At 55.9% G+C, this 26013-nt stretch overlaps 1 protein-coding gene across 12 annotated transcripts; it reads left to right on the forward strand.

The window, feature by feature from the left end:
* Positions 1 to 297: 297 nt before the first annotated feature.
* Positions 298 to 24925, forward strand: KASH5 (KASH domain containing 5). 12 transcript variants are annotated; one of them, XM_078063728.1, is made up of 20 exons: positions 301 to 530; positions 2561 to 2698; positions 6628 to 6732; positions 7237 to 7423; positions 7905 to 7969; positions 9419 to 9485; positions 9736 to 9897; positions 10346 to 10463; positions 10789 to 10839; positions 15902 to 16030; positions 16237 to 16293; positions 16594 to 16653; positions 17252 to 17316; positions 17479 to 17566; positions 17862 to 18005; positions 18439 to 18509; positions 19849 to 19907; positions 21968 to 22013; positions 23511 to 23575; positions 23662 to 23986. In XM_078063728.1, exons 2-20 carry the CDS (start codon positions 2656 to 2658, stop codon positions 23841 to 23843), a joined length of 1764 nt encoding a protein of 587 aa, XP_077919854.1. In that variant the 5' UTR covers positions 301 to 530; positions 2561 to 2655; the 3' UTR covers positions 23844 to 23986. The 12 variants fall into 12 exon arrangements, with proteins under 12 accessions (XP_077919859.1, XP_077919854.1, XP_077919853.1 ...); XM_078063723.1 differs by lacking the exon at positions 18439 to 18509 and having other exon boundaries at positions 302 to 530; positions 23662 to 24925; XM_036068258.2 differs by lacking the exon at positions 18439 to 18509 and having other exon boundaries at positions 303 to 530; positions 15902 to 15979; positions 23662 to 24925.
* The last annotated feature ends 1088 nt before the right edge of the window (positions 24926 to 26013 follow it).

The raw sequence follows: 26013 nt of genomic DNA on the forward strand, positions 1-26013 counted from the left end.
CATTGTGACGGTGACGGCCAGCCTGGCACGGAACAGACGGCAAAAAGGGCATGACTTAGTAGCTGATAAGAAGTGGGGATGGACAAGGGGTCCCTCAATCCAAACCTCCCTTGCTTGGGCCCACCGCACCCAAGCTCGAGGCGGGAGAGAAGACCCCAGCGAAAGGGACGCAGACGCCCCCCGCTTCCCCTACCGGCTCTGATTCCTCCGGCTTTGGCCCACTCGGCCAATACGCATGCGCCCGCTCCACCAGGCGGCGTGCGCGCCCGGGTAGCCCTACGCATGCGCGGCCTCGCGGTTGCAGGTAACCGACAAAACTAGAGCGAGCCTTCTCCCGGTGCGCGCCTGCGTCGCGGGGAGGAGCCCAGGTGGGGCGGGGTTTAGACGCTGCGCGCGCTCTCGGTCCCGCCCCAACCCCCCTCTCTCCTCTTCTCCTGGCGGATCCCGCGCAAGTGAACCTTCTTCGCCCGCAACTGCCGTTGGTCAGTCGTGGCCCCCGGCTGTGTCCCGGGACTCGGACGTGGACCCAGGTGCGTCCTGGCTGTGGCGAGGTTCCCCAGAGAAGCCCTGTCAGAGCCCCCGAATCGTGGGGGAGCGTCCCCAATATCAGGGCCTTCCAAATCTTGTTAAAAGTTTTCTAGAAATCCTGACCAGATAGATACCCTCAGAAATACTGAAAAGGACTCAGGAGGAAGTCCAATAGATGACCCCTGAAATCTTGTCAGAATCTTCTCGAAATTCTGTCAGACTTGTCCCTCAGAGCCTGCCAGACTACCCCCCCAAAATCCTGTTACACCCCCGCCCCTCCCCCAAGGTCCTGTCAGAGATCCCCAGAAGTCTCGTCAAACCCGCCAAAACTCCTGTCAGTTTCCCCTCCCAGATCCTCGCAGAGACCTCTGAAATCCAGACACCCCCAGAAATCCAGAGATGCCCCAGAAACCTGGTCGAGACCCTTCTAAGATCCAGACTCCCTTAAATCCTGCCTGTGGCCTCCTCCTGCTGGAACCTGCGCTGTCAAAGACCCTCCCTCCGTCCCTCACCAGGAGTTTACCCCCCGCCCCGCCCCCCGCAATCCCTGTCAGGGGCTCCCAGTGCCAGAGCCTTCCCCACTCAGGCCCCACAGCCATCACCCCCCTCTGCACCCTCCCGCATTGTCCCAACCCTGGAAGGGTCTCTCTTCAAAGGCCACTCTTTCTAGGACGTTCTAAAAGCTGCCAAGGAGTGTGGACCCGGCTGGTGCCAGGGAGAGCAGGCTGGGGGGAGGACTTGGTGAGGAAAGGGGCGACGAGCAGGTGGGGTGAGGACAGACAGGCCCCAGGTGACCCTGTATTGACCATTTGCCCCAGGGTGCCCAGTTCACCCCCGATGGGCATTGTTGTCCAGTGTAATTATTAATAGCACCCTTCTCACTCTTGAAAGTGTCTTGGAGTTGGGACAGTAAGTCATATGGTCAACCTGGTTATAATGGAGGCAGGACAGGTCATTGTCAGGGCACAGAGGAGGGAATCCCTAACTGGTCCAGGGACTCAGAAGGCTCCCCAGGGAGGCTGTGAGCCAGGGCAGGGGCCACAGGTGAGGGTGGTGTGGGAAGACCATGGAAAGATGCAGAGTTCCCATGGCTGTGACGAGGGTGAGGGACCTGGAGGTCAGCCGGTGGAGAGAAAAGTGACAAAAAGAGGCAAGGAATTACAGGGAGCACTGTGTCCCACACCAGCCAGAGGGGCTGGGACTTAGTCCTGAGGGCACTAGGGCTCCATGGGGGGGGGTGTGAAGCAGGAGAGATGAGGCCAACAGTTCCAAATACAGGCTGATAGGCAGAAGGTCGGTCGCCCGGGGCAGTGTGGAAACCCAGAGACAGCAGCTCATTCAGAAACATTTTCCCAGAGGGGACATGTGAGCCAAGACAGGAAGGGCTGGAAAGGAGGGTGTCCCAGGCAGAGACCCGGAGGTGGGAACAGCCAGCCAGTTTGGGGGGAGAGCATGCAGTTCAGAGCTGCTGGAGCTGCAGGTGTGATTTGGGGTGGGAAGGCAGGCAGGGCCAGGCCATGCAGGGCCTTCGATGCCGGGTCCAGGGTCTAGGCTCTGTCCCTGGGGTGCTGGGGAGCAGGGGAGGGGCAGGTCAGCTCTGGGGCCCTGCGCGGATGGACAGGAGGGGAAAGCCTGGAGACTGGGAGGCCGGGGAGGAGGATGAGATGAGGGTCCAGGGGGAAGAAGATGGGGCCTGGCCCAGAGCTGTAGGGAAGGAGAGGAGGGGACAGGGTAGAGTCATAGGGCAGGAAGGACAAGGTTAGGGACTTGACAGGCTGTGGGGAGGAAGGGTGGAAGGGAAGCAAGGAGGCCGTGACCCGCACCCACTAGCCCCCTCTTTGATCTCTGCTGCCCACTCCTCAGCCCCCCCGTTTTCCCAGCCCACACCTCCAATCCATAAAACAGGTCTGAGCGGGAGCTGCTGTGGTCGTGGCAGGGGTGGGCAAACAGGTTCTGAGAACCCAGAGCGGCCTGGGGCACAGGTGGGGCAGGGTGGCTGGTCTGAGGAGGCCATTCCCATTTGTCCTTCCAGGAGCTCTCAGAGCATTCGAGCCTTTGTCAGCCCCTCCCAGTGATGGAGACAGGCTGTTAGTTTCTCCAGCAGCCGCAGAGCGACCAGGGTGGCCCATGGATGTGCCAGAGAGCCGGGCGGGTGGCCCCACTGCAAAAAGTAGGTGGCTGGCCCCCTGTTTGCCCCATGGGAGGATGAGGAGGGAGCAGTGGGTGAGTGGGTGCCAGGTTGTGCCTCGGGGACTTGGGAGAGGTGGCTTAGGGTGTCCCAGCCTCCACCTTGGTGTGCAGGGTGGGTGGGAGTGGGGGAGCGAGCTGTCGTTGAAGAACCTGCTCTGTGCCCACCGGTCTGGACACCGCACCTGGTTTGCTCTGGGGCAGCTAGAGCAGAAACCTTGCACGCGCTGTGCCCTCTGCGTGGAGCACCCTTCCCTAACAACTTGCTGGCTCAGCCCTCACTTCATTCAGATCTCTGCTTCCTTTGAAAAGCTTACTTTCACATTCTCTCCCCTCTCCTGCCTCTCTTCATCTGTTCCTCTGTCTGTTTCATCTCTGTCTCTCCCACTAGAACTTGAGTTCCATGAGGTGGGGTCTGTTTTATTCACTCTGGTATTCCCAGTCCCTAGAGCAGCGCTGTCCAACATGCCAGCCATAAGTGTAATTTTAAATTTTGTTAGTAACCACATTTAGTTTTTTTTAATTTTTTAAAGATTTATATATTTATTTGAGAGAGAGTGGAGGGGGTGGGGCAGAGGGCGAGGGAAAGAGAACCTCAAACAGACTCGCTGCTAAGTGCAGAGCCCCATGCGGGGCTTGATCCCAGGACACTGAGATCATGACCCAAGCTGAAATCAAGAGCCAGCTGCCCAAACGACTGGGCCACCCAGGAGCCCCAAGTAGCCACATTTTTTTTTTTAAAGATTTATTTATTTATGTATTTGACAGAGAGAGACACAGCGAGAGAGGGAACACAAGCAGGGGGAGTGGGAGAGGGAGAAGCAGGCTTCCCACTGAGCGAGGAGCCCGATGCGGGGCTCGATCCCAGCACCCGGGATCATGACCTGAGCCGAAAGCAGACGCTTAACGACTGAGCCACCCAGGCGCCCCCCCAAGTAGCCACATTTAAAAGAAAAAAGAAACAGTCAAAATGAATGGGAACAATAGATTTATTTAACCTAATATATCCAAAATTATATCCTTTCGGTGTGTAATTAATATAAAAATATATCAGATATTCTTTTGTTTTTTCATACCAGGGCTTCAAGATCTGGTGTGTAGTTTACGCTAACAGAGCATCTCAATTCGCACGCGCCACAGTTTAAATACTCAAGAACCACGTGTGGCAAGTGGCCGCCCTAAAACAATGTCTGACTCGTAGGCGCTCAATTATAGTCCTTGATTGTTTAGATGGATGCAGACCAAAGTGGCGTGAAAGCCGGCTTTGGGAGGAAGAAGCAGGGAGACGCTGGGTGGCCCTCTCTGAAATTCACCTGCTAAGTGGGAGAGTTCATTGTGATGGGGGAGGAGGCTCCCACCCTAGGGGAGAGGCAGGACCCCTTTTTCGAGGCTCCCAGCGTCCAGCAGCAGAGCCTGTGTCTTTTCTCAAGGCCGCAGGCCTGGACTCTGGCCTCAGGAGGCTTTCTGGAGGGGAAGGCAGGAGGCAGACACCTGGGTTCAGGGTCCCGAGGGCAGATGGACAGAGTGACTGACATGGCAACTTCGTGGGCACCAGCAGAGGGCGTGCGGCCACCGCTCCCGTGGGTAAGGGCTGAGCCAGCTGTGGGAGGCTCCTGAAGGAAAAGGAAGGACACACCCGGGAGAGATGGAGACAGACAGAGGAAGGCTGGGGGGCGGGGGGAAAGAAGCGGAGACAGTGGGGCAAGGAGACAGAGGCTTGGGGAACGGAGAGCCGCCGAGATATGGAAAAAGAACCCAGAGATGGAGAAATGGGGAGGATGAAAACAGAGAGGCAAGGCTCCAGAAAGAGAGGGATGGGGAGGAAGATGGAGAGGAGGAGCCAGAGAGAAAACCAGAGAAGGGCAGTGACAGAGACACAGAGAGAGGTAGAGACACTGAGGACGGAAATGAAGAGAACAGGAGAAGCAGTGACATGTTCCTGGGGGGTCCCAGGAAGTGACCGTGGACCTGTGCGGATCCCCTGAGCCAGAGGGTCCAAGGCTGAGTCTGGCTCTGCTCTCCCTGGCTGAACAGCCCTGGGGAGTGAGAGCTCTCAAGGCCTGTGAGCTCCCTGGGCTCCTGGTCCTCCTCTATAACCTGGGGAGCACAGCGAGAGGAGATAAAGCCCCAGCAGGGGCCCTCGTGTCCCCTAACTGTGGGTCCCCTCCCCCCTTCCCTAGGAGCATGGGTTCAAACGTTCAAACCTGAGGGGAATGAATTTTAGCTCTCTACAAAGAACCCCAGAGAGTAAAAGGAATTAGATAGAGCGCTCATGGACTCCTGCGGGCCTCAGTCGGCAGAGTGACTCTTGATCTCAGGATCGTGAGTTCAAGTCCCACATTGGGCACGGAGCCCATACTTTATTTTTTTTTTAAGATTTTATTTATTTATTTGACAGAGAGAGACACAGCGAGAGAGGGGACACAAGCAGGGGGAGTGGGAGAGGGAGAAGCAGGCCTCCCGCTGAGCAGGGAGCCGGATGCGGGGCTCAATCCCAAGACCCTGGGATCATGACCTGAGCCAAAGGCAGAGGCTTAACGACTGAGCCACCCAGGCGCCCCACGGAGCCCATACTTTAAAAAAAAAAAAAAAGAGCATTCATATGTTGAACAGGTGACCTGGGGCAAGTTCCTAACTTCTCCATGACTGAATGAATATTCTCATCTGTAATGTGGGGCTAATAGCAGCCACCATGGTCCATAGAAAACCCCCAGAAGAGGAAGGGCATCTACTAACTGCTAGATAAATGTTCAGCTCTGTGATTGAGCCTCCACCACATGCCAGGCCTTGGGCCCAGGGCCTTTCTAGATTTTATCTCACTTCTCCTCTAGGAGGGAGGGAACACCCCCATTTTCCAGAGGAAGAAACTGAGGCTCAGAGAGTCTATGCTCCTTGCTCGGGTTGCCCCTTGGGTCTGTCAGACCCCGTAGCCTCTGCTGGGCCTGCTGCTATACCCAGTTGTTCAAGGGCGGGCAGGGAGCCTGGAAGGTCACTTACAGTCCCAGAGACATGGAGTCCAGTAACTCCAAGGGTGGAGGATCTTCTTCTGTATCTTGGAGCATCTATTGAGTGCTTACTATATGTAGGCACTGTGGATACAGCGGTGGACAAACAGACCCGGGGACATGCACGTTGTATGTGTATGTTGGGAGGGCTGTTCCCATACACAAACATAACACTCCCAGCCCTGGGGGTGGGGGATCACTACCTGCCCATTTTACTGGTGGGGAAACTGAGGCTCTGAAAGGAGAATCGGCTTGCCCACAGTTGTATGGCTGGGCTCTGAGCTCCTAACTGCTCCCCCACCGCCTGCCCTACCTAGATCACCCACCCCCTCTCATCTTGGGCCCCTGGCTGTGGGCGCCAATGACGCCAGCCTCGTTGGGGATTCAGGTAGGAGAGAGACCCGGCCCCCCAGGCGTGCAGGGAGACCAGAGATGCAGCCGGCAGAATCGATCCAGGCTGCCCGCGCCTTATTGGATTGTTCCTGGCTCCCGGGGCCCCCCTTCACCCTCAGCTCCTCCCAGAATCCTCTCTTCTTTGCCCTCCTCCGCCCCTAGCCCCCTCTGAGCAGAGCCTGGGCGGTAAGGGAAGAGATGAGGAAAAGGTGATCTCAGAGCCTTTGTTTGTTATCTGGGCTCCTGAGTGGCTTGGACACAAAGGATTAGACAGCAGGGGGGACTTCTGGCCTGAGGGATGGGGCCCACATCCTCAGGGTATGGAGCTAGGAAGCCACTCAAAGACCCTTACGTTGCTGTCCCCTCCCTGAAGCTTCCTGCTGTTCCCCACCAGCCCCCACTCCAAGTAGCTCAGAATGAATTCCCTCCCCTCTGCAGGAGCACAGGACCTAGGGTCACTCCTTCTCTTCTTGTCCCCCTTCTCACGGGCGGGCTGACCCTCTTGTCTCCCTAGTGTACCTCTGGGACCAGCTGGAGGAGGGGAGTCTGGGGACGCTGCTGAGCTTGGAGGAGCAAATACTCAACTCTACGTTCGAAGCTTGTGACACCCAAAGGACAGGTTGGGGGGTGCAGAATGGGGCCAGGCAGCAGTGGGCCTGGGAGACACAAGTAGTAATAAGGGATGGGGGAGGGTGGCTGGGAACTAGGGAGCCATAGAGAGAGGGATGGACTAGGGCCCCTTCTTGGGGGACCTGCAGGGCGAGGTGGGTGATTGTGGGAAGCTTCAGAAAGGAAGTGGATAAAATGATGGAGGCCATTCAGGGTGAGGACATTAATGGAAGAGGGTAGGACGTGGGGAGAGGTAGGGAGGGCAGCCACTGTGGGCCCGATGGGGTACGGCAGGTCCTCTTTGGTCCACCCTCTGAGTGACGATGGTTGGGCTCTATTTCCAGGTGAAAAGTTTGACTCAGAGGAAGGGAAGGACTTTCCCAAAGTGTCTGGGTTAAGCCGTGGTGCAGGGGTGTCACCAGCCCAGCCACTGGGGTCCTCCTACTTTCAAGCCATCGCCTGCCCCTACCCCCCCACCTGCCCCAGACTCCCTCACAGCCTGCTCTGTCTCTAGGCATTGTGGCTGTGACCCACGTACTAGCCTATCTGGAGGCTGTGACAGGACAGGACCCCCAGGATGCACGCCTCCAAACACTGGCCTGCAACCTGGACCCCAATGGGGAGGGCCCTCAGGCCACTGTGGACTTGGACACCTTCCTGGCCGTCATGCGGGACTGGATCGCTTCCTGTCAGTTGGATGGGTGGGTCTCTGCACTGCCAACCCTCCCCTGGGAAGTCCTTCCTAAGATCTAACCTTACACCTGCTTACTGCTGCCAGCACCCTTTGGGCACAGGAACCTAACTGTGGTTTGAAGGAGGCTGAGGAGGAGAGAAAAGTGAAGAGATGGGGTTGGGGGGATGGGGTGGAAGGTCTGAAGACAGAGTTCCTGGGATGGGGAGGCAAAAATAAAAGGGGCTGGAAGAGGGAGACGTGGGGGTGCTGGGGGGCTGACAGAGGCCCCTCCCCATCACTTCTCCAAACCCAGTCCTTGCCCCTCCTGCTTTTCCATCTGGCCTAGGGCTCTTGCCATCTGGCCTTGCCTTCCTCCCCACCGTGGTGCTCTCAGTGCTCCTGCTCTCACCTGACCCGGCCCCTCCTCCCGCCACCAGCAATCCCCCTGTGTGGCTGGTCAGGATTGGGGGTGGCTGCAGGGGGCTCTAAGCCTCATCCCTTTGATACAGGGGATTAGAGCTGGAAGAGGAGACAGCCTTCAAGGGGGCCCTAACCTCCCAGCAACTGCCATCTGGTAAGACTACTATATATAGAATGAAGCAGGCAGGCCCAGGGTCAGACAGTGGGAGGGACTTCCCACCTGGGGATGGGACCCAGGGGCATTGGGTGGGACCCCTGGAACCTTTGCTCTCTCCTGGAGCTGAGTTTGGCTTTCTAGGCACCTCCATGGCTGCCTCCCCACCTTCTCTGAGCTTTGGGGTTTTTTTCCTTCAGGGTCTGGTTCCAAGTCCTCCCCCTACTGCAGGCCTATCATTGAGGCATGCAAGGCCCTGCCTACCTCTCCTTGTCAGCATCATTGGGCTCCTGCCTACTCTCTAGTCCCTGCTCCCTTGGGCCTCCTGGCTCAGCCTGGAATGTGCTGTGGGCCTGCCCACCATGCTCCTCTGCTCAGATGGTTCTCCCTAAACTTCCCACACCTGGGGAAGCCCCGGGATACCCCAGGCTAAGGTCCCTGGCTGTCCAGGCTCACTCACAGACCTGCATTGCTTTCCTGGAGAAATCTGACCTTCTGATTCAGTTACCTGCCCTGCTGTTTGGTTAGTTGATCCGTTCCCCATTTTATCCCTAGAACCTCACACATAGGAGGTGCTCCGTAAAAAAGTGTTCCTGTTATACCTTACAAAAACAAAACAAAATTAAAAAACAGCTTTTTTTTTTTTTAAAGATTTTATTTATTTATTAGAGAGAGAGCATGAAAGAGAGAGCACATGAGAGGGGGGAAGGTCAGAGGGAGAAGCAGACTCCCCGCTGAGCAGGGAACCTGATGTGGGACTTGATCCTGGGACTCCAGGATCATGACCTGAGCCGAAGGCAGTCGCCCAACCAACTGAGCCACCCAGTCGCCCCTAAAAAACAGCTTTCTTGACATTTTCTTGAGCATCTTCCAATTGGGGGCCAGGGGAGGGGCAGGTCAGCTCCTGTTGAGGAAACACCCCTCTGGGTGGGGGAAGGATAGGACGAGGAGGCTGGAGGCCAGGAGGCCAGGAGGCTGGGGACGAGGTTGTGGTGAGGGTCCAGGAGGAGAGGGAGAAGCCTGAGCCAGGACTGGCCACGACAGAGAGGAGAGTCGAACAGAGTCAGGGAAGAAGGTCAGAGCCAGGACTCTGGGGGTGGGGGGGACTGTGGGGATGAGGAGGAGCAAGGGAGCCAGGACAGCCCAGTGGCTGGGTGAGTTGGGGGGGAGGGAAACCCGGAAGAGGAACAGGTTTGGGGGTAGCTGAGGTGCTGCTGCCCAGGGCTGGGTGTGATGAATTCAGGGCTACAAGAGAGATCCAGCCTGAGCTCAGAGTACCAATGAGCAAGAGGCCTTTCAGATGGTGGATATAATCGTAGCCCAGGAGCAGATGAGATGACCCAGGGCAAATGCGAGGGTGAGGCTAGTGGAGGCCAAGCCCAAGTCCTGGGGCTCCGTGACGCCTAAGGTCACCGGGGAGCCCGCCACCCTCTGTCTCTCTCCCTCCAGGATGCCCAGAAGCCGAGGAGCCAGCCAACCTGGAGAGCTTCGGAGGCGAAGACCCCAGACCTGAGCTGTACCTATGCTCCCCGACCTGCCCTCCCTGCTGCCCATGCCCTCCAGCCTCCCTGCCATAGGGCTCCGGGTCCTTCAGGGGTGGGTGAGGGACGGGGTGGGGGTGGGGCTGTGCTGCTAGCCCCGGGAGAGCAGGGCAGTCTCTGTCCTGTTCCTCTTTCTCCAGAAGAGCCTCATCTCCCCACCACCGCCACTACCCCTCCAAGGGAGGTGGGGGCTATGGCCGGTAACCAGCCCCTCCCTAACCCCAGGCCCGCCACCGCCGACCTGCTGAGCAGCCTGGAGGACCTGGAGCTCAGCAACCGCAGGCTGGCCGGGGAGAACGCCAAGCTCCAGCGCAGCGTGGAGACGGCTGAGGAGGGTTCTGCACGCTTGGGGGAGGAGATCTCGGCCCTGCGCAAGCAGCTTCGCAGGTGGGCTCTCCGCGTGCTCTCCCTGCACCTCCTGCCCTGTCTTCGACCCTGCACTGTCCCCTTCTGCTCTTCCTCTTTCTCTTTTGTGTCTCCCTGGTTCTGGTCTCTCAGCCTCTTGGGTTCAGACTCCCTTCTCTCTTCTTCTCTGCGTCTTCATATCAGCGGCCTATGCCTGTCCCTGTGCTCTATCTTTCTCATGTCCGTCACGTTCCCCCTATTTTAGTCTCCTGCTCTTTCCAGGTCTCTGTCCCACCCCCTTAGTCTTTTAGGTAGAAACTGGGTCTCTGTCTCCTACACTAGGTTCTTTCCCTGCTTTTCCCTCTGGGTCTCTGTGCCCCACTCCCAGGTTCCTGTCAGGATTTCTCTGTTGCTTCCGACTGTCTGAGTGGATCTGTCTCTCTGGTCTCTGTTTCCCTTCTGTGTGGCCCCCCGCCCCACCCCCACTCAGTACCCAGCAGGCTCTGCAGTGTGCCAAGGCTGTGGATGAGGAGCTGGAGGACCTGAAGACTCTGGCCAAGAGCCTGGAGGAACAGAATCGCAGCCTCCTGGCCCAGGCCCGGCAGACGGTGGGTTCTGGGCAAGGGGCACAAAGGTGCCCTCATCTTTCCCCCCTTCTTGGAGTCTGCGCAACAGAGCCTAACAATGGAATGGGAAGGGGCAGAGGTTACCCTGGCTTCCTCCCTGACTCCAGGTCCTGCTTGCCCCAGACTCAGGGTCCAGATCTATTTGCCACCCCTCTCATGACAGAGGGGACAGCAGGAGCCCTCAGGGCTCCCAGACTTGCTCCTCCAGGACCCAGACCCGAGATGGCTTCCCAGGGGTGGGAGAAGGGCAATATGGGGGCAAGGAGGCCCCAGAAGGAGCATTTGTCCTCTCTCTGGGGCCGTTCAGGAGAAGGAGCAGCAGCATCTGGTGGCCGAGATGGAGACTCTGCAGGAGGAGGTGAGCTGAGGCCCAGTGCCCACCCCCACCTCTTCCCCCTTCCCGCCCTACTCCTGCTGCCCCCAAACACCCCCGGCAGCCTGCACCCAAACACCCTGACAGTGTGTAGAGGGAGGTCCCGGAATCCCAATAATGTACAAGTGTCTCTGAAGGTCACATGACGGCGTGTGAGAACTGCCCTGGTTGGTAAGAGTGTGGGACATGGGGCGAACTGCCTGGGCTCACGCTGGGGCTGCCTACATAAGCATGGGCCGGTCCATCTCCTCTCTGTACCTCGGTGTCCTCACCTGTAACAGTGGGCAAAATAACAGAATCTCCCTCATCAGGTGGTGTGAGATTTAAACACGAGGATGCTTGTAGTCTTAGGCATGAGGCAGGACCCACGGGAAGTGCTCGCTGAAAGTTAACCAGTGTTGTTCATATATTAGCATTTTTTTATGGTGGAACACAGGCCTTGAAGTCAGCCCTGAGTTTACATCCCATCTCTGCCACTTACAAGACAGGCCACCTTCAGGCATGTGACTCCCCTTTCTCCAGCCTTTGTTTTATTCTCTGAGAATGGGAGGAGGCTAATTGCTTGGCAGGATTGTTCTAGAAATAAATGACAGTGCTCAGCCCAGGGCTTCGCACGCTGTCTGGAATGGCCCAGTTCAGCTGCATGTCTGCATGTCTGATTCAAGCCCCGTTCCATCTGACACAGAGAAGAGAACATCATCTTAGTAAATCTGGGCCCACCTAGTCCTTTTTTTTTTTTTTTAAAGATTTTATTTATTTATTTGACAGAGAGAGACACAGTGAGAGAGGGAACACAAGCAAGGGGGAGTGGGAGAGGGAGAAGCAGGCCTCCCGTGGAGCAGAGAGCCTGATATGGGACTCGATCCTAGGACCCTGGGACCATGACCTGAGCCGAAGGCAGTTGCTCAACAAATGAGCCACCCAGGCGCCCCCCACCTAGTCCTTTTTAGGTGGAAACTGAAACTCATCAATTGGTGAAACTCGTCACCGCCCCCCTGCAAGGTGGCATCTAAGTTGCTGGAGACACACACAGCATCTCAGTGCTCCAGGAGGCGGCAGTCCTCCCTCAACGTCTATTCCGTCTGCTCGTCACAAGATTGATGTTCATCATCCCATCTGGTCCTCAGCCTTAGTCACCACCACATGCTGGCATCCACTGGGAGGCTGGCATTGCCTCTGGTCTCTGGACATACAGTCCTCACTGCATCTGCTGGCAGTCGCCCTCTGGACCCCCCGACACACGAGGGCCTCTGGGGGCTCTCCCTCAGCCCCTTCCACACCCTTCCAGGGCCACAGAGGAGGCTTAGCTGCTTTCCTGAGACTCTTTGTGGCCACAAGGGGCCTCGCTGGGCCTCTCTGCCTCCTCTCCTCACACAGCCATCTCCATTCTGTTACTCACAGGCCTTGCTGGTTCTGAGACTGAGCTGAGAAATGCCCCCTCTCGGATTCCCAGACATCCCAGGGGTTGCATGGTTCAACTGCATCCTACCTCTAAACCCCTCGCAGCTAACCCGGGGCTTGGGGCTGGCGCAGGGCCTGTTTTCCCTCTACTGCTCTCTTCTTTGACCCTCCTATGCCCCTCCCCCGCCCTAAGGATCTCTGCCCAGTCCAGGCAATGGTACTGATTCTGCCCAATCCCCCCAAATCTCTTTCTCCTACATCTGTATTATGGCTTTTACATTTAAATCCAAAACTTTTCCACTATTGTTCTCTGGCTCTTCCATGAAAATTCCCTCCTCTGGGACAATGGGAATCTCACCACGGGATGGCTGCCACAGTGTGAGGCATGGGGTGCACACAGATGTGACTGTTTTCTTCCAGAACATCTCTTTTTAAGAACAAGGAGAAATTTTCCCTACAGCCCCATGGCAGAACCTCTCTCTTATATCTTATTGGCTAAAGTGACATCATATGATTATAGCCAAACCACTCCCTGGCATGGGTAATCCAACCCCGGATGGGCCAGAATACTTTCAGCTCCAAGGAAGAGAACACCAAAGAAATGGTGGCTTCAATCTGAAGGACATCATTTCCTTAACAAGAGACTTTGAAGTTCTCTGTGTTGGTTTGGTGACTCAGGCTTGTTCATTGGCCTGTGGCCTCATGATCACAGATGGCTGCAACAGCTCTGCCCTCGTGGTCTCATTCAAAGCAGGACAGAGAGGGGCAAGAGGGCCCAGCTAATGCTCCTCTCATGGCTCTCCTTTCATCAGAAGGAAAAGCTTTTCCAGAAGCACCCCCACTATACCCACCACCCCAGCATACCTCTCTTCTATTGCACTGGCAGGAACTGGATCACATGACACCCCCAGCTGCAAAGGAGGCTGGGAGAATATCTGACTGCTCAGCCTCTGGAGTGGGATATGGGAAAGTGAGAGGGGGTGAGAATGGCTGCTGGGTTAGCTAACCAGCCAGTTCTCCCAAATCTGCTGAGATCCCCCTCTTATTCACCCCCCAGGGTGGAGCTAGGACCTGCCTGCCCAGGCGGAGAGTGGACCCCCAACGAAAGCAGAAGGAATAAGCAGGGTGAATTGCAGCCGGCAGTCTCTGCCTCCTCCCAGCCCAGAAGGCCTGCTGCCAGGTCAAATGCCTTGAGCAGCGCCTGGGACATCCTAGGCGCTCGATAAACCAGAGCTATTCTTGGTTGACTCCCCCCCTACCTTTCCCCTCCCCACAGCAGCCTACAGAGCATCTATAGATCGAGTTCTCAAGTTACAGGAGAATAATGCTGGAGTAAGGGATACTCAGACACTCGACTTTCCTACAGAGAATCTACAGACCAGGGCTCGGGTTACTGCAGAAGAAGGAAGGAGACTGAGTAACCAGGTTCCCTGCCTGGTGGCCCAGGACCCAGCCTCCAAATCCCCACCAGGTGGACAGATGTTGACACAGCATTCCTGGCCTGTCCTTCCTCTGCCCTTCACCTGGCAGCCCAGGCCTGCAGAGACCAAGAAGGAGGGATGGCTGATGGAGGACTTGGAGCCCAGCCAGCTGGAGAGAGGGAGGAACTGGCCTTGGTGTCCCCAGGGGCACAGGGAGGAGGGGCGTGGCAAGGGAAGTCCAACTGCCTCTCTGCCCTGAAATGCTTTTGCCCGTGGCCGCTTCACATTGAAGTTAGTGCAAGTTGCTGAGTTTTTGGTGCCTGGAAACTCTAGACTGGATTTGGGGCCATTTTATCATCAGATCCCATTTCATGGCTGGTGTGAGCTGCCCCTCTCCTGGCCCCCTTGTTTTCTTGGATAATTCTCCCCCTGGAGGACTCGGAGCGCCCCAGCACTGCCTCTTCAAGAAGCCCCTCATCTGGGCTCCAGAGGGCCCAGGCCCTAGGCCTCATCAGAGTCTACCTCCCAAGTTGTTATCATCTGCTTCTGCACTGGTCCCCACCTCTAGCGATGAGCTCCCTGAGGCCAGAGATGAAGCTGGTTCCCCATTCTCACCTGGGGCTGCGTCTGGCTCAGAGAGTCTGGGGGTTATAAGTGCAGCATTTGGAGTTAGATTTGGGTTTGAGTCCACTCACTTACCATGTGACCTTGGCCAAGTTTCTTAGCCCCTCCACTCGTCAATTTCCTCTGTAAAATCAGAGGGTGATGCCAATAAAAACATTAACAACCAGACATGACATTCCTCCCAAAGGGCACAATGTGACATGCATAGCAGCACCCGGGAAATCTTCCTGCCAAAAGATTGAACAGGAGCCTGGACAGGGTTCTGGATCTACCCACCAGTTTGGAGGAAATGAAGAGGTTGGAGGAACATGGTGAACGTCCTGTGGAGGGAATGAGAACTCAGGAAGCCAAATCCAAATGCACCAATTCTATGGGACAAATAACCTGATTTCTTCCCCAGAAGATGGGCACCCCAAAAGTGCCTGGCTTGAGACAGGTGGGCGACCACTGTCAGAGGAAAAGAAATGAGATATTTCAATCAAAAGCCACGGCAGACCTTGTTTGGATCCTTATGCAAACAAACTAAATGTGGAAAGACTTTTGTGAGACAACCAAAATGAAAAAAAAAAAAAACAACCACAAATTCGATATGGGATAATAGTAAGGAATTATTACTTTTGTTAAGAGTGATCGTGGTATTGTGAATGTGGTAAAGTAAAAAATTCCTTACGTAGGAAATTAAAATGCTGGAGTCATTCTAGGTAGAAATCACAGGCTACCTGGCATTTGCTTTAGAGTTATCTGTTAAACAAAACAAAACAAAACAAAACCAAAAAAAAAAAACTAACTTGGGAGAATAGAGAAGAAACTAGGAAAATGTAAATAATTATTGAAGTTGGGCGGTGGGCAGTGGGAGTCCATTATACTGGTATTTTTACTTATGTGTGTATGAGAAACATTTAGAACATGAAGTTTTGAAAGTATCTTTAAAACACATATTTTACGGGGTGCCTGGGTGGCTCAATTGTTAAGCGTCTGCCTTTGGCTCAGGTCATGGTCCCAGTGTCCTGGGATCGAGCCTCACATCGGGCTCCCTGCCCAGCGGGAAGTCTGCTTCTCCCCCTCCCACTCCCCCTGCTTGTGTTCCCTCTGTCACTGTGTCTCTCTCTGTCAAATAAATAACATTTAAAAAAATAATAAAATAAAACATATTTTACATTTCCTGAACATTCGGTATGTGCCAGGCGCCCTTCTAAATGCTTTGTGCTTATTAACATACAGTAGCGCGTGTTTGCACGAATGACCACCTGTATGACCTGGGGGAGCGGGGTGCTCAACCTTTCTATGCCAGACTTGCCTTTATCTGCACAATGGGGGAGAAAAAGTGAGGTAACACTTGCAAGGTGCTCAGAACGTGCTCACAGATACTGTTATCAGCCCCGTGAAGTAGGTCCTGTCTCATCTCCATGTTTTACAGACAAGCACCCAGTGACGCATAGAGAAATCACACCTGAGATCTCATAGGGTGGGTGGAGGGATTCAATGGGCCCAGATATATAAAGTGCTCGGCACAAGGCCTGTTGTTGCCCGTCAGGTGTTCAGGAAATGTCGCTGCGCATGCTAACATTGCCGTTGGCTGAAGTGGCCGTTCCTTCTTCCAGAACGGGAAGCTACTGGCTGAGCGGAATGGAGTCAAAAGGAGGAGTGAGGAGCTGGCCACGGAGAAGGAGGCTTTGAAGGTGCCACCCCTCCCTGGTGTCATTTCTACCAGTTTCAACTGCTCCAGTCGAGTGAGAGCTGGGGACTTCATCAAGCCAGCAGGCTCCCAGGGCTCCAGGCAGCTCGGCTAAAATCCCTCTCTGGGTGGCTGATGTCCAGAGACATCGTGGGAGGTTGAGGAGCGGGGCTCGGGAGAGTTGGGTGGGCTGGGGAGGGCAGCACTGGCTGAGGCCTCTCCTGGGAGGCCGGACAGATGGACGGGCTCCTTCCTTGGCAGCGGCAGCTCTATGAGTGTGAAAGCCTCATTTGCCAACGAGATGCTGTCCTCTCGGAGGTGAGTGGCCTGGGGGTGGTGAGGTGACATTTGCCTTCCATGTGCTCCTGGCCATCCCCTGCCCCTGCCCCAAGGTCTGAAAAGGGGAGTCCTGCCTGGGTCTCATCCCTGGATAAGCAGCCCAGAGAGGTCAGAGGGTTCCCCCGGTGTGGCAAGCCTGTCCCTGCAGGATCTAGAAACCTGATGCTCTCCCTCAGGCCCTAGCTCTTCCCCCAAGCTCACCCTGCCAGTCTCCCCTACCCCTGCCTCTGCATCTTTGTGGGGCTGGGCCCCATCTCAGTGGGCTTTGGGCTTCCCCAGCGCACTCGCCACGTGGAGAGTCTGGCCAAGACGTTGGAGGAGTACAGAACGACGACCCAGGTAGCCAGCTGCCCTCCCACCCTCGGCCCCCTGCCTGGCCCCGATCTTCTGCCATCTCTGCAGTTCATGCCTCTTTCTGCCCCTGTCCATCTTGTGGAGTCTGTGTCTCTCTCCTGCCTTTTCACTTGTCCTCTGTTCCTCTCTTTCTCTCTCCCTCTGTATATCTCCACCTCCAGTCTAGTTTCTTTCTCTGTGGGGGTTTTGTCACCGCATCTCCCCTGCTCATCTTTCTGTGTGTCTGCCTTTCTTTGATCTAGTCTGTCTGTCTCCAGGGGTGACTCTACCCTCTGTTGGCCCCTGATCGTTACGAGTCTCCTACACCTCGTGTGTCTTTTGCCTCTCTGTGAATCTGTGTCCATCCATGTCTCTTGTTCTTAATTTTCCTGGCTGGTGGGTTATCTTCTCGGTTCCTGCTGCTCTCTGTCTCTCTTTGGCTTCCTAAGTTTCTGTCACTGCTTTCTTCCCCCTTCCCCCTTGGCAATATGTGTCTGGAGGAGCCCAAAGAAGTCAGGGGAGTGGAATTGACTGTAAGAGGAGCCCAAGGCTGGCAGATGGAGAAGAACAGAGAGGCAGGGGTTCCCCACTCCCTCCTTTGCAGGAACTGAGGCTGGAAATCTCACACCTGGAGGAGCAGCTGAGTCAGACCCATGAGGGGCCGGATGAGTGAGTGGAACCTCAGGGGTGAAGGAGGCAGGAGGGGAGCCCAAAGGCAGGGACCCCCAACCTCCAGCCACAAGGTGGGCAGAGCAGCCACCCCAGAGTGGGTTGACTGACAGGTAGGGGGCAGGCACAGAGAGAGCCTTCCCCTCTTGACCATGTGGCCAGGCTACCGGAAGGGGCCCAGGCGAGAAGAGTGGGCTGGACCAGGCTGCTGCCCCCATCACTGGGCGTGGAGATCGAGGCCATTCGGCAGGTGGGCCCGGCTCCTCGAGAACACCCCAACCCACTGCCCGCCACAGCTCTGACCCAGCCCTGATTCTCACCCTACCCCATCTCCCCGCCAGGACCATCTCAGTCCTTCACCTCATCCCTACCCCAGTCCTTGGTCCTGCTGCCAAACCCTTCCCAGGTCCTGCCTCTACCTGCTCCCCAGCCCAGCCTCACCCCAGCACCCCCCACCGCTGTCTTCTCTCACCCCATGCCTCAGCCCATGTCCATCCCCATCTCTGACCCATCTTGTGCTTTCACCTGGCCCTCCCTGGCCTCAGAAACGGCTTCTCCTCTGCCAGAAACAAGAAGTGGCAGCCGCCACTCTCGCCAGCCCTCTGTGTGGCGTGTGGCAGTGGGAGGAGGTCATCCTTGAGACGGATGAGGAAGTGGAATTTCCGCCTGAAGCCCCAACCGGGGCACAGGTGAGCGTGGGAGGGGCTCCAAGACCACCGGAGTCCAGGAGCTGGGAAAGGGGCCTGGAACTCCATGTGCCATGAGCTTGCTGCCCATTCCACGGGCAAACGTTGACCGAGGGTCTGCGGGACACAGAGCCCAAGCCAAGCAGGACACCATCCCTGTCCTCTGGGGACTGGCCCGCAAGGGGAGTAGACAAGAGCAAGCAAAGCAAACGCAAACTGCACAGTGGTAGTTCTGTCGTTGCGAAAACACTGTCAGGAAGCACTGCATTTACAATGGTCCTGCCGGGGGAAGCTAAGAAATGAATCGTTCCTCCGAACACCATAAAGATACATTAAGCTTTTACTTTTGGGATACAAGGCACCCTTAAGAGCAGCTTAGCAAGCCCACTGTGAAATCTTGAACTCACCCATAGCGGTTGTTTTATGACTTCTGTAGTTACCTGAGCAATATTTCAACATCCGTCAAAACGATCGAGACAACTCATCTTCAATGTCCACAACAGAAAAGTGAGATTTTAATCTATTAGTGCCAGAAGTCTCTCTCTTTTTTTTAAAGAAAATATTGCTAACAGCTCTGTAACTGCATTGTCTTGAAAATAATACTGCTTCAGAATTATACTGTTCACCATTCTTAAAGGAGAAACTCATTTCTTTGCTCATTTTCTCCCTGGGTTGAGAGAAATTTCTGTGTTTCCCTTCAAAACCCGTGCTGTTTGATTTTTTTTTTTTAAGATTTATTTATTTATTCATAAGAGACAGAGAGAGAGAGAGGCAGAGGGAGAAGCAGGCTCCCCGCTAAGCAAGGAGCCCGATACGGGACTCGATTCCAGGACCCTGAGATCACGACCTGAGCCGAAGGCAGACACCCAACCATCTGAGCCACCCAGGCGCCCTGTTTGAATTTTTTTTTAAGATTTATTTATTTAAGAGAGAGAGCGTGAGCACAAGCTGGGGGACGAGCAGAGGGAGAGGGAGAAAGACATTCTCAAGCAGACTCCACGCTGAGCACGGAGCCAACAGGGGGCTTGATCTCATGACCCTGAGATCATGCCCTGAGCCGAAACCCAGAGTCAGATGCTTAACCACTTAACTGACTGAGCCACACAGGCGCCCCTGATTTTTCATTTACTTCCCCCCATATCTCTGCGAGGTAGGCAACCTCACCCCTCATCCTGTTACCTGTGGGAAACCGAGGCTCAGAGAGGTCATCCGTCCCCAGTCACACAGCCTGTGGGCGACAGAGTCACATCCCTCCGAGGAGGTGTGAGTCAGAGTGAATTCCACTGGGAGCTCTCCATGCCTCATCCAGGGGAGTGCCGACCCAGGCCTCAGGGTGCCACCGGCTCCAGGTCCTGGAGCTATGGCTCGGAGCTGCTCAGGGCCTGGTGGGGAGATCGTGCAAACGGGCCATCCCCATGCAGTGTGATGGGTGTGCAGAGGTGGGGGGTGGGCCCTGAGGGAACCTAGCAAAGGGAGGACCTGTGTCAGGTGGGAGACTAGAGAGGTGTCACAGGGAAACTGACACTTGAGTTTATTTCAGAGAAGAGAGAGAAATTGAGTGGTGTCAGGAGAGAGAAACCTTCCTGGCAGCGGAAAGCACACACGCGGGGATGTGGGGCATGAAAGCATAGAACACGCTTGGGCAGCAGAGGGAGTGGCGGGTGGCTAGGGAGCCATGAGGCCCAATCACAACAGGAATTCCCTGTAAATCAAGTGGGGAGATCGTACTTTTCTCCATCGAGCCACAGGATGGCTGAGGGCAGGGAGGGAGCCCAAGAGGAGGGCAGGTTTTAGAAGCAGGTGGTGAATTCTTGCCCGGGAGACCTAACCTTTCCTTTTCCCACAGAGAAACTTGCAGGGAGAACCAGCGCACCCTCAGGGAGGAAGGAAGGAGCGATCGATGTGGTAAGAAGCTTGTTCCTTCCAGAGCCATCCCCCTGCCTTGGGGGGGACACCACATTCTTAGACAGTGTACAAGGACTGGAAAAGCCCTGGGGGGAGTTGCACATCATTCACTCCTTCATTCATTCATTCCCTCCCACTGAAGTGACCCTTGGCCTGTGAACCAGGATGAGCCATCCCCAGCCCTGCCTTCAGTGTCTCCTGGTCTAGAGGGAGACAGACTCTGACCCAGCCGGTTCTGGGAGGGCATCTGGCACTTGGAGCCACCTCGGGGGGGGGAGGCTTCCTGGGGACATGATGCTTGAATGGGGTCCCGTAGGAGCAGTACTCATATAGGAAACTCTTAGACAAGAAGACAGTTGTCTGGCTGATGGGACAGCTCAGTCACTGGGTCACTGTCACTGAACACACCTCTCCCAAGGCCTCCAGGGAACCCTGGGATGAAGGAAACCCAGACCGGCCCTTGGAGAACATCCAGGTAGTTAGGAGACAATCGGGGACTCTGGAATCAGACAGCCTGGGTTCAAATCCCAGGATGGGGGTGGTGTGAGCATCAGTGCCGTGGAGCCCCAGCCCTGTGATTGTTAGGAAGCTCGGCTGCAGGCCTCTGAGGAGAGATAAAGCCCTAGATGTCTGGGCCCAGCCTCCTCAGGCCTGGCCTTGGGGCCTGTGGTTTCCTGTGGTGCCTCCCGCCCCTCCCCTCCCCTCTTTCAGGCTCTTGGCTGAGCCAACTAATGAGGCTGCCTGCCACTGGCCTCTAATTGGACTTGTCTGAGAAAACTGAGATTGGGCAGGAGGGGGGCTCCAGAGCTATGACCTCCCCCTGCATCACCGGGGAAGGGAAGGGAGAAGGGGCTGAGCAGCAGCGGGGGCGGGGGCTGGACATCTGAGTTTCCCGGGAGCAGGGCAGTGAGATCCGCAGACTGGGAAGCTGGGAACGAGGTGGTGAATCCCGTGGCCCCTAAAGGTGACTAGGGGTGAGGGTTTGGATCTTGAGAGGTGCTGGGGGAGGAGCCACCTGGGGTCCAGGTATCAGTTCCAGGGGATGAGACAGCTGTGTGTCTGACTGGGCAGAGGCTGGGGGCTTACCAGTCTAGCTTACTAGCACTTTTTGCGTGCTAGTTGAAGACACAGCTGTGTCCTGAGGGTGTCAAGGTGGCGACAGCTGGATGGCCGGACCCCTGGTCCCCAGTGAAGGTGGTAGCCAGTGGTATGGACATCTGGTCTCTAAGGGGCATCTGGGCTGGGCAGCTTGAGGTCTAAGTCCCCAAATAGGTATTTCAGGGGCTCAGGCAGCTGCAACCCTTGGAGGGGCAGAGGTTGGGGGCTTGCACACTGAAGAGAAATGATTTGTGGGGGGAATTGCTCACACAGTTGGCTTCTGGAATCTCAGTCCTAAAAGAAGACCCAGTAAGATTGAGACTCACTGAAAATGGCACAACGCCCCCAGGCACTAAGTGGGGGGTGGGTCTACACCTGCCCTGGAGTCTTGGGGAGCTCTGAGTCTCTGGTGTTTGGGAGAGTAAGAGAGCAGAAGCCTAGCTCCCAGCTAGGGCATCAGCCAGAAAAATAGCAGAAGAGAAAGCCAGTTTGATTAAGAGACCCTCCTACCCTTTTTGGGGGTCACACACTCTTTTGAGAGTTTGTTGAAAATTCCCCTGCAAAATATGCACACTGACCTACACACAGCAGTTTGCTCATGGGGCTCCAGGACACCCCCAGGCCCATCCATGATGCCCGGTCCCCATTAAGACCCCTGCTTTAAAGGCTCATCCAGGGGCGCCTGGGTGGCTCAGTCATTAAGCGTCTGCCTTTGGCTCAGGTCATGGTCCCGGGGTCCTGGGATCGAGCCCCGCATCGGGCTCCCTGCTTGGCGGGAAGCCTGCTTCTCCCTCTCCCACTCCCCCTGCTGTGTTCCCTCTCTCGCTGTGTCTCTCTCTGTCAAATAAATAAATAAAATCTTTAAAAAAATAAAATTAAATAAAGGCTCATCCAGCTCCACGGTGGGCGAACAGGAGCCAGGCCAAGGGAAGATGCTTAGGGTGATTCTGTTGTCCCCTCAGGTTGCCCAGAAGAGAGGAAGAGGAGGAAGCAGAGCCCCAGATCACGGTAGGCAGTCCCCAGCACCCCTTCCTGGTCCCCACCCACTCCGGGCCCTTGAGGAGGGTGACACAGTGGCGGCTCCTCCCAGCCCTCACCCACACTCCCACTTCTCCTGAGCAGACAGAAAAATCATTTGGCCAAGAGATAACAAGGCCCTTGCTATGGCTAATGAGAGCGGACAGAGCCGTGGGGGGAGGCCTGCAGGCCAGTGGGCGGCCAGAATGTTCCCGGGGGACCCCCCAAGCACATACACAGGGCTGCAGCCGCTAAGGCACAGGCCTCACAGACGTGGCTACACCCCCGGAATGCGAAAATGCACACGCACATGCGCCCACACACAGGAAGGGGCCGGGCCCTCCCCAGCCAGCCCCAGAACTCTCTGGGGCACAGCGCCTGTGACGGCTCCCCCGCCTGGCACCTCACACACCAGCTGCTTTGCTCCTCGAAGCCGCAGGGCGAGGTGCAGGTGCCAATCCCCATTCTCAAGGCAGGCGAGTGGAGGGAAGCTCGGGGAGGAGAGGTGGGGAGCCCGTGGTCCTCAGGGTAGGAATGTGAGAGCCCGAACCAGGGTAGGAATGTGAGAGCCAGGCATCTGGGCCCCTTCGGGGTCCAAACCCTCCAAGATGGTCTCTCTGAGCAGCCTGACCCCAAAGCCCACCTCCCACTCTCTTCCACAGAGACTGGGCCCCACGTTAGTTTCCTCACAGCTGAGTTGACTCCAATCTCTCCCAGTTGTGTTTGTGTGTGTGTGTGTGTGTGTGCACGCACGCGGGGGGTGTTGTTTAAGGACCACGGGAAAGCCCCCCACACACAGAGCAGACGCACAGTAGGTGGCTGTGGTGAAGGGAGGGGCTGAGTCTGGTGGCCCCTGTTATTCTTTATTATTGCTCTTATTGCCATCATCAGCATCCACGGGTGGGAAAGCCCGAGGCCAACAGAGGGGGCGCCCTTTCAGAGGGACATGGGGGGTGAGGTGGCCCCTGGAGGAATACTTGGGGCTTTCATCTTAAAGCACCTGCAGGTTCTGACGCAGGCAGGAAGAGCGCCCACGCTGGACTCGGCCCAGCACAGGGTTGGACTCCTGGAGAAGATGGGGTCTCTGCCCTCAGGGAGCTTAGATGCTTGCAGAATCAGGTGCAAATGGAAATAGTAATTTTGAACAGCTCCCATAATTACTGAGCGCCCACCGGGCACTGCTCCAAGCACCCTCCCGCTTTTTTGCTTTTGACCTGCATTCCCTCATGCAGACTCCCCTTTGGCCCTGTGAGCTGGGGACTGTCGCCGACCCTGTCCAGCAGATGGGGAAAGTGGGGCATGGAGATGCAGGGTGAGCTTCCAAGGGACATGCAGCTGGAAGCCGGCAGGGCTGGGAACCCAACCCGGCAGGGTGTCTCACTGTGTTCCACCCACTTCCATGTGGTCACTTCTGTGCAGTGGCCTGAACCAAGGGCCTTTCACAATCCGGGACCGAGGGTCTCAAGTTTGTCTCCTTTGTCCTTCTAGGCCAATCTCCCCAGCCCTCTGGGGGACCCTCACCCTGAAGACGTTCCAGGAAGCCCTCCTGAGAGGTAACAGGACCCACGGGGACTGGAAGGGGCCTGGAGGCAGAGGCAAAGTCCAGCGTGATTGTCCCGCCCTCCTTTCCGTCCCGCAGCCCTGCCGAGCCCGAGCCGAGGCAAGCCCTGGTGCCTGTGCGGAAAGAGCTGGTCCCAGTCAGGAGGCCGGTCTCGGGCCAGCTCTGCCTGCCCCCGCTGCAGCCCCAGCTGTTCAGGTGCGCCCCGAAGCGGCTCCAGAAGGAGGGTGGCCGTCACGCGTTGGGGCATTGCCCCCTGCTGAGACAGCACCAGCCACCCCCCACCCCGGGGCCCTCCCGAAGCACTGGCCTGCCTCCCACCAGGGTCGCTCGGCTCCCGCTGGCCCCGGCACCCCTCCTGGGCCTGCTGCTGCTCCTGCTGTTCTCCGTCCTGCTGCTGGGCCGGTCCCCGCCCCCCACCTGGCCCCACCTCCAGCTCTGCTACCTCCAGCCGCCGCCTGTGTGAGCCGCTCAGAGCAAGGTGTAGTCAGAGAATTCCCCGGGAATCCTACTGTTATTACCACTGTTGTGCCACCCCGAGCTGGGAGGACCCCGGTACGGGGACCCCAGATACAGTGCTCCAGGATCCACACCCCTGTATTGGGTTTTTCTGTGAAGTCTTTCGGTTCTTTTTTTAACACTGGTGACTACGTTTCTCAGCAATAGCAAAACATTCCCAATAATGGATTAAATACTAAGGGTTTATTTTCCTCCTAAAACAAGTTTGGAGGAGGACAGCTATGGGCCCACAGCTCAGAGTCTCCACAGCCTGGGGGTAGAGGGAGCTGTGATTCTCTATGAGATCCTCTTGGCCCTTCCCTCTGGCTCAGGAGATGACAGGCGTAGCTTCATACGTCACATCTGTAGGAAGAAGGGGACGCATCCCTTCCTTTCTTTATAAAGAAAAGCCGTGGCCTTCCCACAGCCAGCAGCAGACCTGTGTTTATGTCTCATTGGCCAGAAGTGTTTGTTGCACCACTCCTAGCTGCCAGAGAGGCCGGGAGACTGAGCGCCTCTCCCCTCTCCTGGCAGAAAGAGGGAGAGAGACATGTGGGCCGGGCACACATCACAGATGTCCCCTGCAGTGCAAACAGCCCAAAGGAAATGGACCACTGTGCCATTTGCTCACTCATCGCTTACTGCTCATCCTCGTGTCACAATTAGAAGATAAAGCTATGGGGCGCCTGGGTGGCTCAGTCTGTTAAGTGTCTGCCTTTGGCTCAGGTCATGATCTCGAGGTCTCCCCACTCAGCATGGAGTCTGCTTGTCCCTCTGCCCCTCTCCCACTCATGCTTGTGTGCTCTCTCACTCTCAAATAAATAAAATCTTTCAAAAATTCATTAAATTATTTTTTAAAGAAAGGAAGGTAAAGCTGTAGAAAAACAGGCCCTCCAATGCCAGGCTGAAGAGCACTGCTTTTCTCCTGAGGATGATGGGAGCTTTCAGACATCTTACTGCTTGGTTTTTTTTTTTTGGTTATTTATGTTTTAATTGAGATACAACTTACATACAGATAAATGGACAAATCTTAAGTATCAGGTGCATGAGTTTTTGCATATGCAAACACCCACAAAACCAAAACCCAGGTCAAGATATGAACAGTTTCAGCACCACAGAGGCTTCATTGGGAGAGTTTTGAGCAGGGGAGGGTCAGAGTCACCCCTACTTAAAGGCAAATAGTGATAGAGGTAGGTAGCTGTAGGTTCCATGGGAGCCCAGAAAATGCGCTTAACCCCTCTTGGAAGGATAGAGATTTTGTCCCAGTTAGGTAACATCTGTGTGCAGTCTTGAAAGATGAGTAAAGTTTGTTACAGTGGGCAGGGACCAAAGGAGGGTGTCATGGGCAAAGGGAATAGTGTGTGCGAAGACCAGGTGGTGGGAAAGAGCCTCTGTGTGCAGAGGGCCATAGAAAGCACCATGTTGCTGGGATTAAAAAGAAAAAAAAGGGGGTGTGGGGGCCAAGGAAGTATTTGAGGCGACAGAGTTGTGAGAAAAGAGGTAGGCAAGAGCCCATGAAGGGTTTGGAACACCAGCTTGAACTTGATTCTCAGGTGCCCAAGAAAGGGCTATGAGCAGGGAAAGGACAGAATTAGCTCCAGGTGGGGAAGAGAGTTTCTGAGCCTGCATGGGGGTTGAATACAAAGTGAGGCTGGAGGCAGGACGTGGGGAGAAGGCTGGGGCCGTGGTCCAGGTGGGAGAGGATGAGGCCTGAGCTGAGATGGGCATGTGGATGGAAAGAAGGGGAAGGGCAGAGGGAGGCAGGGCAGGAAGGACGGAGCCAGAGATTGATGGCTGTGAAGGAGGTTGAAGAAGGAAGGGGCAAGGACAGCACATGGGTGTGACCCAGTGACTGGTAGACAGTGGAGCATTTCCAAAATGGGAACCCATGAGAAGGAGTGGGCTTGGGGCAACACCGAGCTCATGTGGGATGGG

Source organism: Halichoerus grypus, chromosome 15, assembly GCF_964656455.1.
Source record: "Halichoerus grypus chromosome 15, mHalGry1.hap1.1, whole genome shotgun sequence".
NCBI classification, from domain to species: Eukaryota; Metazoa; Chordata; class Mammalia; order Carnivora; family Phocidae; genus Halichoerus; species Halichoerus grypus.

What these genes read in the sequence shown, in the direction of transcription:
- KASH5 (XM_078063723.1), top strand. Translation starts at nt 2,656, where the DNA reads ATGGATGTGCCAGAGAGCCGGGCGGGTGGCCCCACTGCAAAAA. An exon ending in TGGAGACTCTGCAGGAGGAG is followed by an intron (nt 10,840 to 15,901) that starts GTGAGCTGAGGC and finishes TCCTTCTTCCAG; the next exon opens with AACGGGAAGCTACTGGCTGA. An exon ending in ACCCATGAGGGGCCGGATGA is followed by an intron (nt 17,317 to 17,478) that starts GTGAGTGGAACC and finishes CCATGTGGCCAG; the next exon opens with GCTACCGGAAGGGGCCCAGG.